A 13862-nucleotide genomic window follows, 5' to 3' on the forward strand; every position below is an offset into this window, starting at 1 on the left:
TCCAGAAACTATAGGATGGCTGGTATGTTTGAAGAGAAGGAGTCCCTGCTGAAACCCACTCAGTGCCCAAAGATTCTCATTAAGGCAGTTTGGAGAAAACAAACTAATGGCAAATTTGGAAGAGCATTCAAAGAAAACTCTGGATTTGCCAGAGAGAAAGGGGGTAAAATTTCATTCAAGGGGAGTGAGAAGGCTCTTTTTCACTTCATACAGTGATGTACTGTTTCCCCAGTGGGATGAAGTAGTTGACTGGGGTGCCAGCTGCTTGTTGCTCTAGTCCAGGGGTCCCCAAAGTTGGCAGCTTTAAGACTTGTGGACTTCAACTCCCAGAATTTTTCAGCCAGCTGGGAGTTGAAGTCCACAAGTCTTAAAGCTGCCAAGTTTGAAGACCTCTGCTCTAATCCAATATTTTTGGCCTCACAAAACTTTGGGGCGAAAATTCTTCCTCTTCTAGGAGGGGAGGCTAAGATAGATAAATGCAGCCCAGCTGATCCTCCCATGCCCTTTCTGTACTGAAGGGTGGAGAAAGAATGTGGCCTGTTCTCCTTTCACAAATATTCAGCTCGCCCGCCGTTTCCTTTAGAATAGAATAGAATAACAGAGTTGGAAGGGACCTTGGAGGTCTTCTAGTCCAACCCCCTGCTTAGGCAGGAAACCCTACATCACTTCAGACAAATGGTTATCCAATCTCTTCTTAAAAACTCCCAGTGTTGGGAGCATTTACAACTTCTGGAGGCAAGTCGTCCCACTGATTAATTGTTCTAACTCTCAGGAAATTTCTCCTTAGTTCTAAGTTGCTTCTCTCCTTGGTTAGTTTCCACCCATTGCTTCTTGTCCTGCCTTTAGGTGCTTTGGAGAATAGCTTGACTCCCTCTCCTTTGTGGCAACTCCTGAGATATTGGAACCCCTGGTCCTTCTTTTCATCAGGCTAGACCTACCCAATTCCTGCAACCGTTCTTTATATGTTTTAGCCTCCAGTCCCCTAATAATCATATTTGTTGCTCTTTTCCGCACTCTTTCTAGAGTCTCCACATCTTTTTTACACCGTGGCGACCAAAAACTGAATGCACTTTGGTTTATTCTCAGGCGAAACGCACTGAGGCAGCTGTTGCTTCAGTGCCCTGGAACCAGCGGCTGCAGACGATCCGTAGAGGAGAAATGGGGGGGGGATATAAGATAAAGGGACCGAGGTAGAGACGAGGAAGCCCGAAGTGGAGTCCGAGAGGAGGCTGCCCGATTCCTGAAGGCGAATTGAGGGAGCGGGGAGCGGCGGCTGCCGTCTGGGTTGGGCTGCGCAGCGCCGGGCGCCTGGCCGCCTTGCTCCAAGTTTCCGTCAGGCGGGCAGCCTCCGCCTCCTCCCTGACGCGGGCTGTGAGGGATGCCCCCATGATGGAGCGCGGCGGACTCGCACTCCCGTCTCTGCCTGGCGGCGGGGAAGGACAGGGCGCCCTCGCCGCAGGGAAAGAGCACTGCGGGGACCGGCGAGGCTCTCCGGAGGGCTGCTCCCTGCGCCCCGAGTCGGGCAGCGCGTAGCCTCCGCCGACGGAGAGGAGGAGATGGCGAGTCGCAATCGGCGCCGTCGCCGCCGCCGCCGCCCAAGGCCGACGGCCGATGTTCCCGCTCTGGGCTGAGCTGCCCGCTCGGCTCGGCTCGGCGTTCCGCAGAGCTCGAGAGGCGCGAGGGCGGCTTGGTGTGGCCCCCGCCGGCTTGTTCGGTCGGTGGGAGCGAGCGAGGGCGGCGCGGCGGCGGCGGCGGCGGCGCGGCAGAGGGATGGGCTGCGCCCCCAGCATCCACGTCTCGCAGAGCGGCGTGATCTACTGCCGCGACTCGGAAGAGTCCAGTTCGCCGCATCAGACCGCCGCCGTCTCGCAGGGAACGGCCGCCACTTTGCACGGGCTCTTCATCAAGACTGACGCGGCCGACTCCATCCCTTCGGTGCTCGCCTACCAGAGTCGCCAGCCGCCGCCGCCGCCGAACTGCCCGGCCTACCCGCGCAGGGAGGTGCGCAGGAGCGGGGGTCACCACTGCTGTGGCGTCGTCGAGGCGGAAACCCAGACCAGCCAGAGTAGCGTCAAGGTAAGGACTGCACTTGTTGGGCGCTATCCAGATCTCTTGCATCTAGCTGGAAGACGGAGCAGCCTTCCTTCAACCTGCTTCCTTCCAGGTGTGTTGGACCAGACTCCCTACAGCTGTCATCAACCTTACCTGATGTGAAGGGGGGTAGGTCTGGGACTGACATGGGGATCATGGAAGCTGTAGTCCAACACATTAGGAGGGCACCAGGAGGGGAAGGTCAGAAGGGCATGAGGTTGGGTTGAAGAGGAAGAACCTCATGATGAAGAAAAGGAGAAACTTTTTTGTCCTTCCATCACCAGAGATCATCCTTTCAGGTAACAGAGACATCTTGAGGAAGTCACAGGAACAGAGATTTCTAACTAACACCTGACCCTATGGTCAAAATAGTAATTATCTCAGTGGGACTCTCAATATTCCCCAGAAGAAGAACTTTACTTGGGCAATTCTTTCCCTCTCCAGTATTCCTTAACTCCTAACTAGGAATCACTCATTTGAAATAACCAGCCAAGCCAGAAGTTCACTCCTGAGTACCTTTGCCAAGTTTAGCTCACACTCCCTTTCATAGTTTAGTCCAGTTTTTCCCCCATCTAAGATTCTCTTATTGGATTCAGCTGCAGCTTTTGTTTTCGACAGTCTCAAATTCCAGCACATCTGGCTTCAGCTGAGGAAAGGCTGATTTAAAAACTGCCTAAAAAGGAACAGATGAAGCGCCTTGAGCCACCTAACTTAAAACTGTCTTTGGGCTGTTCAGTCAAGGTTTTTTTTATCTGTTTCCCAGGAGATGAGCAATAAAAGCCACTATGAGACGAGGGGACTAGAAAAAAGGCAGTGCGTTTAGTCTTCCATACGATATTGTTTTGGCTGTCGGGGCAGAACCTCCCATGCTCTACAGAAGGTGATAAGGGAGAGAGCACGAGGTTGACGATCAGAAAGGCTGCAGCAGATGCACATGGGATGCGGTGGTTGCCATGGCATCCAATGGCTTACTTCTTCTCCAGGTTTTTCCTGTCTGGTCAGGTACAAGTACATTGGCCAATGTCCTCTCCTGTATATTGGCTGGTAGGAATCATGTTGAAATTCAGGGTTAAGTTTCTGTATATTTTGGGAACTTCATTGTATTTACCTTTATCAATCCATGTGCTTTGTCTACCAGAATGTATCCCAAATGCATCTTTATCTAAATACACATGGTGGAATATGAGTTAAAACAGAACCACCTTATGAAAGCACAAAGTAAGTAAAATCTCCCTTGAGAGAGGTCAATTCTTGGTGACCACGTTAACAAGTCCATTAATTTTCTTAACAACAATAGAGAATACATAAATTCATTTAAGCTGGTGCAGGGATGAAGGATAATATTTGCCTAGTTCCTCCAGGCAGCACATTCAGTATTCCTGGGAAACTGTCAGATGTGAGTAGTAAGTGCTCAAAGAAGACTTAAACAGTGGGAATCCCTGGGATTTGACAGGATTGCTACAGTGATCACAGAAGAGTTTGGGAATCTTGTGGTCTTCGCCATGTTGGCTGGCATCAACTGGAGTCGAGTTCAAAATATTTGGACTTGGTTGCTTTATTCTTGGTTAGAATATAGAACTTGAACCTAGGGCCCCTGCTTCTTCATGTAATTTATCTGAAATAGTTATTAACTCTAAACATATCTTTCTTCTATTTTGATTCTTAAATGGAGATAACTTGTTCATTTCTTGGAACTCTTTGGTGGAATTTTAAGAAATAAGGGCAGGAGTCATTTATATGCCTCTTTGGAATTTCTAACCATTGCATTTTCATAAACAACATTTTAAATTACATATTGGACATTTTGAAATACATATTAGAGTGGAACTGAAAGAAAGGAAATAAGAGGCTAACAAAATAGCAATAGCAATAGAATTTAGGCTTATATACCACTTCATTGTGCTTTAGAGTCCTCTAAGTGATTTACAGAGTCAGCATTATGCCCTCAACAATCTGGGTCCTGGTGAGAATTGAACTGCTGGCAGTGAGCAGAATTAGTCTGCAATACTGCATTCTAACCACTGCACCAGCACAGATCTTAGAAAGCCAGCATGGTGGATTAGTATTCACTAGATGGTTCTTAAAAGGTACATGGGGGACTGAAGTAAATTACAGCTAGTCTTTGCTTTACAACCAAAATTAGGACCAGAGTTTCTGTTCCTAAGCAAGGTGATTGTTACGTGAGTTGTATCCTATTTTACCTTTTTTACCATGATTATTAAGCAAATCACTGCCGTTATTAAGTGAATCATGCAGTCGTTAAGCAAATCCAGCTTCTCCCAATGATTTTGCTTGTCAGAAGCTGATCGGGAATGATGTTCACATGATGTTCGGGAATGGGGATCACATGAATGGGACACTGCGATTGTCATAAATACATGCCAGTTGCCAAGCAACTGAATTTTGAATAGGTGACCATAGGGATGCTGCAACAGTTATAAGTACAACTTGTAAGTCACTTTTTTCAGTGTTGTTGTAACTTTGAACAGTCCCTCAACAAATGGTTGTAAGTCAAGGGCCATCTGTACCTGATCCATGGACATACATATGGGCCAAATAAAAAATGAATATAGGGATGGAAATTTGGAGGTGCTCAGAACTCCTTTTCTTCAGTATTTTGGTACCTTTTCTGAACAGACTTACTATACTGTTTATTCTTATACATTAAGCCCAATGTGCGGGAATTGAGATTATAAGCAACAAATATAATTTCTATGAGGTCAGCCCAAGACTGCTTAGTAAAAGGCAAGCTAAGGCTGGCAAAGGGTTAAGGCTCAAGCTAAGATCAGCTCCTGATTGGGAGAGGTACTGGTGAGCTCATAGATTACATGTGATCTCCAGATCTTTTGCAGCCCTGAAATCCACTGGTCACGAAGCACTAAAATTTGGCAATAAATTGTCAAATAATGGCAGCATGGATAAATAGCTCATCTGATAAGTTTTAGATAAGCAGAAACATTACATTCCCTTCTTCCTAGAAAAGAATATGCACAAATAATTCTGGTCCTGATTGTTTAGTGACCATATAAAATAATAGCCTAGGAAGAGGGAGAGAAATAAAGTATAATTCTCAGATATTAAAAAGTTGCCTATTTGTAATTTCTTTGTACTGATTCCCTATAGAATTCTCTCCCTGGCAAGAGAAGGTTGGTCCCATCTGTTTATTTTTTTACAAGATAGATAGATATAATATATATACCGTATATATTCTTTTAGCTTCTGGATCGCAGTTCTTATTATTAATATACATGTAATGTAATAATAGTCAAGTTGCATTTATGCTCTGTATTTGGTTTATTTCAACTAATTTACTCTTAGGTTTGCTTAAACATTGATTTGTGGTTTTATGAATAAGTTGTTGATTTGTATGATGTATTTGATTACATAATCTCTTTTCTTTTTGTATGGTAAATAGCATCTATTCTTTCAGAAGAAAGAATGATCCATAATATATATGGATGAATAAATACCTTGGAAAAAGATGAAGTTTTAATATATGGCTAATAAATATACTTGGTATATAAATGCATAAATGGAAACCATCTAAATCTAGTTAAAAATGTTGCAACCTGATGCACAGAACTGTATTTGCATATTTTCCCACTATACAAGTAAGCGGACAAAAGCATACGACCCATCATTGCAGTGGTGGGTTGCCCTCGGTTCGCACTGGTTCTTTAGAACTGGTAGTAAAACCAGCAGGAGGCTCCACCCATCGACCCTGACATCAACAAAATGCTTCTGCTGGAGCAAAGCGAGCGCGTGCATGCGGCCCTGCTGTGAACTGGTAGTAAAGGTAAGTAGAACCCACCCCTGCATCATTGGAAGAACCTCCTGTATTCTACTATAAATATGAGTGCATATATATTCCATTATAGTTCAACTAAGCATAAAACCATTGATTAGATGGCTGCGAATTCAAATGCTTTGCAAAATAAAAATGTCAAGTTGCAACTTGCTATATTCTCTTGACATAATTTGTTAAGTTTTTTCCTCAACTACTACATTCTGCAAAAGTTTAAAGAGAGTATTGCAGCTCTTTTAAGAAGAGTAACAACAATGAAAACACTTCCACTTCATATATTGTTATTCTCACCTCTCTCTATATTTAAAGATGAGTCACTTTGTAAAGAACCAGTAATCTCATGGTTTACATTTGGAAGTTCAATGCCATCTGTCTTCTGTGAAGTTCCTTCAAGTCAGTCCACAATTATATTGAAATATGGTATTATCTGGATACAGACCTATCAATCATAGAGTTATGTCAGCAGCTTTAGCCAACACAGGTACATGGTAGTGATTTATTATTACTGTTTAACTATAGTTTAATATAAATCCATCTTTTATAGACAGGACACATTTGTGTTAGGCTAAATGGGTGCATAACCCTCAAAAATAGATGGGATTCTACTAGCCAGTTTCACTGGGTTACTGGATAAACTTTTGATGGTTGAGAGTACCACAGAATAAGAGGGCAGCAGTAGATGGGACAATTAAGCCAAATGTACTGTGTTATAGGTGTCCTTATTGTGTTCTCTTCCTCAGATTTTGGAGAATCACCTGTGGGAAGGTCATACCACTGATTTCAAATAATAGTCTCAGACAGAACCTTGGAGGCCTCAAAAAAGAGAAGAGATATGGGATATTAAAGAATACCAATCACTGCTTTGCACAGCCCATTTTGCTTTCAAGATAATGCAGAAGACTTTCTGTGAAATTTCCATAAATAAGGCTTCTAGTAAAATTTCAGAGCTGTCAGTTATTTTCATTGTGAATATATTCAGCCATTAGTTATATAACTTAAATTAGGAATGTACTTTTCTTGAGGAGAAAGGGGGACAATTTTCCCCCTTCTGTTCTTATATTAAAGTCATTTATATAACAATAAAGTTGGGCAAAGAGCAGTCTGAAAATTGGCCCTGTTTTATTGTAATCTAAGATGAGCTAAGAAGAACATGCCATTTTATGCTAATGTATCCTCTTCTATAATAATACCGCAACTAAAATGAGATAATTTGATACAGCAAAAGAAATTTCTTAAAGGATTTCTAAGTTTGGTTAATACTTACTCTGCAGAATAAAGGTTATTTTTTTATTTTTTTAATATTGAAGAGAGCTCAAAATGATATTTTGCAAATGACAGCTGAAAGGAGAAAAAAAAGTACATTAAACATTCAGCAGTGTGAATATGCTGGCTCAGTGCATTATAACAATCCAAAATGAGCACATGGAGTATTTAAAATTCAGGTCCAAGATTTGTTATAAAATTAAACTTACACATTGCACTCGTGTTCATTAGAATGATGTGACAATTTTTTTGAAACCACTTCAGAAGAGCAAGCAAATAGGTCATCTTCCTTGCAAATTTAGGATTACTGGATTACTTAATACTGGGTACCAGGCACTTTCTCTCCATAATTATATTAAAGAGGTTTTTGGAAGAGCTAAGTTTTTTTGTGCAATAATAATGTTCTTGGTGTGCACTGTCCTTTCACTAAAAGCAAGTTTTTTGGGACAAAGTTATCCTACATTGGACAATGTCACTACAGTGTTCTCCAAAAGAGGGAAGGAATTATTGAGATTCTGTAGCCTTGAACTATTCAACAGTTTCACTGACAAATGGAAATTCAGATCTGTTTGTCGTTGACTAACAGTTTTGCTGCTGCTACTGTAGTGAGCCAATTTTAAGCAATAATGTATTGTGACTTTAGCATTCTTTTTTATAGTGTTTATTTCACTGTACCATTCACGAAAGAGTCAATACTTTTTCTATTGTGAGTCTCCAGAATCCAATCTTTGCTCCCATAAAATATCACAGGGAAAACTATGGCCTCAATCTATGGCCAGAATTGAGCCCAAAATTTCCAGTGCTAACAATACAGTTGTTAAGTGAGTTGCCTCCCATCTTATAATCTTTTTTGCCACAGTGAAGTTGTTAAGTGAACTATGTGGTCATTAAGCAAATTCTGCTTTCCCCATTGACTTTGCTTGCTGGAAGGAAGCCAGCTGCGAAGAAGGTTACAAATGGTGATCGCATAACCCTGGGACAATGTAACTGTCATAAATATGTGCCAGTTGCAGAGAGCCCAAGTTTTGATCACATGACCATGGGGATGCAGCAACGGTCATAAGTATGAAAACTGGCCAGAGGTCCCTTTTTTTCAGTGCTGCTGTAATTTTGAATGATCATTAAGCAAATGGTTGTAAGTCAAGGATTTACAAGGACTGCCTGCATTGCCTGCACCATTCTGCTCTTTGCAGGCATAGGCACATCATGATCTCCGAACACCTTTTCCACAGCTTTCATTAAGGCTCTACAACGTGCAACTCTGTGGTGTATTTCTACTGGATCCTTTACTATTGATAGCCAACCCTAAAGGCAAAAGCTATCTACTACTTCAATATCTTCATTGTCACTTCTAAGGCTGATTGCTTACTTCTGGTCTTAGTTTCTCTAGCCTGGAACATAGTTCTTGCCCATCTTCCATGGAGATTCCATTTATCTATCTGGATGCAGCTTTCATGTCTCCTCCTAGTCTTCTTTTCTCCAAACCAAATATCCCAAGTTCTTTCAGTCTGTGTTCACAAGGCATCTCAAGTCTCTATCAGCTTTGTTGCTTTCCTCTGAATCCTCTCTAACATGGCATAGTAAAATCCATTTTTCGCTGTAGCCAAGAAAGATTTTTGCTCCTTTATAATATGGGAAATCATAAACATAGATTTCTAAACCCTTTAAAACTATAATTTTACTAAATGGTTTCAGATGCCTTTGCTTTAACAAAGGATTACAATTATTGCACAGAATTATAATGAAATAATGGAAAAGAACATTGCTAACACATTGTACTACATGTATTAAAATTTGTTCCTCATAATACTCAGCTAATGATTATACTTGTGCTACAGAAAAAATAATTTTCCATATTTCTTTCCTAATGCATGTGCTATCATGTAAACTGCTCATTTTATCATATTCTGAGATCATGTCTAAAATATGAAGATTAGAGTTGTAGGAATAAAATCCTGATATTAATACAAATTAATGGAAAATGCACTACTGAAGCAACTAATAGTAACAAACTAATAATTATTCGAATTCTTTGAGTGAAATATAGATTATATCTGTTTATTAAAGAGCCTTGGTGGTGCAGCAGACTAAAGTGCTGTTAAGTAGCACCAGCTGTCTGCGATTACTGCAAGTTCAAATCTTACCAGGCTCAAGGTTGACTCAGCCTTCCATCTTTTCGAGGTAGGTAAAATGAGGAGCCGGATTGTGGGGGCAATAAGCTGACTTTGTATAAAAAAGAACACCGCTTAGGTGGGGGCCGAAAGCCCTACTAAGCGGTATATACAAAAGTATGAAGGCTATTGCTTAACGCATTATAAGCCGCCCTGAGTCTCCGGAGAAGAGCGGCATATAAATCGAACCAATAAATAAATAAATAAATAAATAAATAAATAAATAAATAAATAAATAAATAAATAAATAAATAAATAAATATTATATTATATTATATTATATTTCATAAGGCTTTAAAAACTTGGCTATATACCCAGACCTGGGGCTCGGAATGTGTTAAGGGACCATTATCTAACTTTACTATTAGTTGATTAATCATCATAGCTGCTGTTTGTATTTATTTATTTTGTAGATGTTGTTACTGTTTTAATGTTCTTAATTGTTTTATAATTTTAGAATTGTAAACCGCCCAGAGTCATCTGGTTGAGTTGTATGGCTATAGAAATAGAATAAATAAATATCAATAGACTATAAATTAAGCAAAGTAAAACACTTTAAGAGAGCCAGTTTGATGTAGTAGTGAAGGCATCAGGCTAGAAATGAGAAGATAATGAATTCTACTTTTTTCTTCCTGGGCTTAAAACCAGCTAGATAATCTTCTGCCAGTCACTTTTTCTCAGTCCTAGAAAGCAGGCAATAGCAAATCACTTCTGAAGAACCTTGTCAAGAAAACTGCAGGGACTCATCCAGGTAGTCTCTAAGAATCAGACACAACTGAATGGGGAGTGTGTGTGTGAAATCCTTTTAAAACTCTCTTATTTCACTAGTGGATGGCGCAGTGCTCAGTGATTAAGACGCTGGGCTTGTCAGCTGGAAAGCCAGCAGTCCAGGTTTGAGACTGCCAGCTTGTGCCACGCAACAGAGCTCCTATCCTCGCCCCAACTCCTGCCAGCCTAGCAGTTAGAAAGCATGCAAATGTGAGTAGATAAATAGGAACCACTTCAGTGGGAAGGTAACAGGACTCCGTGATGTCATGCTGGCCACAGTACCATGGAAAGCTCTCCTGACATTGGCTGAATGGCCTTGAAATGGAGATTAGCACCGTCCCCTAAAGTCAACAATGACTAATCAAGTAAAATTCCATAGAGACTCCTTTATTTCATTAGCACATCGCTGAAGTTTCTGATTGAAAATAAAGGGAAATTTGCTTTCTGTAGAAATACTCAACAGAGAAAAAAAGAATTGGACTTGTATTCTCTCAAATTCCCAGATGGGATGGATATTTTGCTAGAGCAGTAAAATAATTGTCTCAGCAGCTATCCGGCCATATCTGAATCTGGAAAATATAGCAATTAGGGCTGAGCTCAGCAGCTTAAAAGATTCTCCCATAGAAAACTATAAAAGGCAGACTCTGGGCAGACATAAGGGAAGCTGATCTGTCCCTACATTAGAGGATCTCTGCTCTAAGAAGGTCCAAAGAAGTTGTATAAAAAACTGAGAAGGGATATAAAACAAATCCAAGAGACAATAAAGCTTAAAGAGCAACTCAAATAGATAAAAGATCAATAACATACTGTTCGGTCAACATTATTTTTCTCTCTGGAACAGACTAGTTGGAGCAGAATCCCTCTTTCTTACCCCCTATCTCCGCTGTGATTTTCTTGATCATTTCCTGCCCATTTATTACAAAAGATAAGAAATGTTGGATAGATTTAGTACAGTACTTGAGTAGGAGACCATCAGGAAATTTTTTGTATTAGATTGGGAAATAATTTTTAAAAATCTGCCCTCCCCCAAAAGAATGGCAAAATGCTTCTATAATGTTGCTAGGAAAACCATTCAGTTGTCTCCCTATGCTCTCTAGGAGCTGGACTCTACTCAAGGATAAAGTTGTGTTTACCTTTAATAAGATAACCAGGTTTGTTGTTGTTAGTTGAGAAGTCGTGTCTGACCCATCGCAACCCCATGGACAACATTCCTCCAGGCCTTCCTGTCCTCTACCAGCCTCTGGACTCCATTTAAGCTCACGCCTACTGCTTCAGTGACTCCATCCAGCCACCTCATTCTCCGTCATCCCGTTCTTCTTTTGCCCTCAATCTTTCTCAGCATTAGGTTCTTCTCCAGTGAGTCCTTCCTTCTCGTTAAGTGGCCAAAGTATTTGAGTTTCATCTTCAAGATCTGGCCTTCTAAAGAGTAGTCAGGGTTGATCTCCTCTAGGACTCACCGGTTTGATGCCTTGCAGTCCAAGGGACTCGCAAGAGTCTTCTCCAGCACCATAGTTCAAATGCCTCAATTCTTTGGTGCTCAGCCTTTCTTATGGTCCAACTTTCACAGCCATACATTGCAACTGGGAAAATCATAGTCTTGACTATATGTACTTTTGTTGGCAAAACCAGGCGATTTTTGTTAGGCAATAAAATTAAAAGGATCAAATCAGCAAGGGCAGATGAAATAATCAGTAAGTTCAGTAGTAAGTTTAATATTTCCAACTTTGGATTTGCATGCATTTTATATTATAAAATATATAATATATAAATCAGTAATGATGATTTTTTTTCTTTCATAGGACATGATAGCATGTGTTCCTAATGGCCTACTGTTTTACCCAAGGAAATATACAAATTATGTTCAAAATAAGTGTTTTTAGTCCCTATAGAATAGATAGAGCCATGGTGGTACAGTGGTTAAAATGCAGTACTGCAGTGCTAACTCACTGCTCACCCCAGGAATTCGATTCTAAGCTGTTCAAGATTGACTCAGCCTTCCATTCTTCCGAGGTCAGTAAAATGAGGATCCAGATGTTGGGGGCAATATGCTGACTCTGTAAACTGCTTAGAGAGGGCTGTAAAGCACTGTGAAGTGGTAAGTAAGTCTAAGTGCTATTTCTATGGTTAAAAAATACAAATTCAGTCACATTAGTAACATATTTCTCCATAATAAGTCTAGGGATTACTATAATAATGCATTTCTAGTTAGTTTTAGATCTTATCTTAGTTGAATATGGCAGTCCTATCATTATGTTATTTTTTCTGTCATTTCATTCCATGTATCAAAAAAACCCCCAAAGCATATTAGTTCCATTAAAACTGTGTTACAGAAAGAGCCTGATCTATCAGGTTTTGGCTTAAATTGCTGACAATTTTGTGCCAGTGTTCTAAGGATGCTTTGGAAATGTGTACAGAGACTTCAGCATAAAGAAATGGGGTAACATATAGTGTTTTTTCAATAATAGCAAGAAAAATAAAATGAAATGTTCATTAAATGCTGGGACATATGCATTGCTCCTTCTCTGCTGTATTCTCCTCCTTCCCCCCCACCCCGAAAAAAACCCTAGGCTGGATTAATAATCAAGCAATGAGCCAAAAGCTCTTTATATAAAAACACATTGTAATGAAACTATTCTGTGGACTGGTTTCATTTTAGTAATGTGAAGATTACAATGTGTGGCTAGGAACACTGGAAGTTATCTTATGCTAATTCAGACTAATTGCCAATCTAGATCAATAGCACATACTGAAGCCATTCAGAGCCTTGGAAAAACCATGAATTCAATGTGCAGGAATGGGTATGAATAATTAAAGTACTTATTTCATGAAAGTTGTAGGTCTGCAGAAGTATCTTGGGCTGAATTCTCTGCTTTTCTTCTCTCTCAAAAGAGGAATCCCCCAGGAGAGCATGATGTTAGTGCCAAAAATAGAATACAGAGCTCAAGGATAAATATTCTGCAGGCATGCAGTACGTGGTCCCAGAATCTGTCAGCTGAAATGATACCTCAGTACCCCAGAGGTTAACTGAGCTTTTAACTCCTGCTGACGTCATTCAGTCTTTTTGTTCCTATTAGGGTACCCTGACAGCCGTTAGGCAGAATAAAAAGAGCTTCTTCAGGCAGCAAATATAGAAGTGTCTTTAACACCACCATTGCCCTCAGCTTTGGAGAATGGCCTTGTGGTTGTCTGTGATGAAGTAAAGCTGCTCTTTAGCAACAAACCCCTTTGATTATTAAAACTGGTATGTCATCTGTGCATTATACAGCACCCATTGTCACATCTAGTTTGGCTCTTAGAAGTTTGCACAGTGGCATGGCAATGAAAGAGAAATATTGGTGAATCTCATTACTAGTTCTGTCACGAATAATATAGGCTATGTACTCCTGACAAGTGATGCAGCACTATTCAATGCCGCAATTACATTAGAGCACGATGTCTAGTTTCCCTGGTACTGTACAAAAGTGGAGTAGTTTTAGTGTCCAGAAAATAGTAGTCTTGAAGAAAAATACATAGAGCTTCCAACAAATCAGTAAGAACTATTGTTCTGAAAATGATTCTGCCAGTCATAAGAAGCTATTCGTGTGATATTTTGAAGTCTCTGCACAGAAAAGACATCAAAACTCTTAATCAGTTATGAAATGAAAAAAGTTTGTTATTCATCGTGTGTCATTAGCTTTCAAATGCGTTCACATTTCTTTGTTCTAAATTCTTTAGCAGGAATGGATGAATCAGTAGCATGGATTGATGCATATTCTCGGAGAGTA

At 40.5% G+C, this 13862-nt stretch overlaps 1 protein-coding gene across 2 annotated transcripts in view; it reads left to right on the top strand.

Moving 5' to 3' along the window:
- The first annotated feature begins 1755 nt into the window (after nucleotides 1-1755).
- PDE8B (phosphodiesterase 8B) overlaps nucleotides 1756-13862 on the top strand; it is a 55902-nt gene continuing 43795 nt past the window's right edge. For both annotated transcript variants that reach the window (XM_070938824.1, XM_070938823.1), the window contains exon 1: nucleotides 1756-2076. In XM_070938824.1, the coding sequence (XP_070794925.1) occupies nucleotides 1771-2076 (306 nt within the window). In that variant the 5' untranslated portion in view covers nucleotides 1756-1770. The remainder of the gene's footprint in view (nucleotides 2077-13862) is intronic.

Source organism: Pituophis catenifer, unplaced genomic scaffold, assembly GCF_029215685.1.
Source record: "Pituophis catenifer annectens isolate HBS135680 unplaced genomic scaffold, rPitCat1.0.hap2 SCAF_2, whole genome shotgun sequence".
Lineage (NCBI taxonomy): Eukaryota > Metazoa > Chordata > Lepidosauria > Squamata > Colubridae > Pituophis > Pituophis catenifer.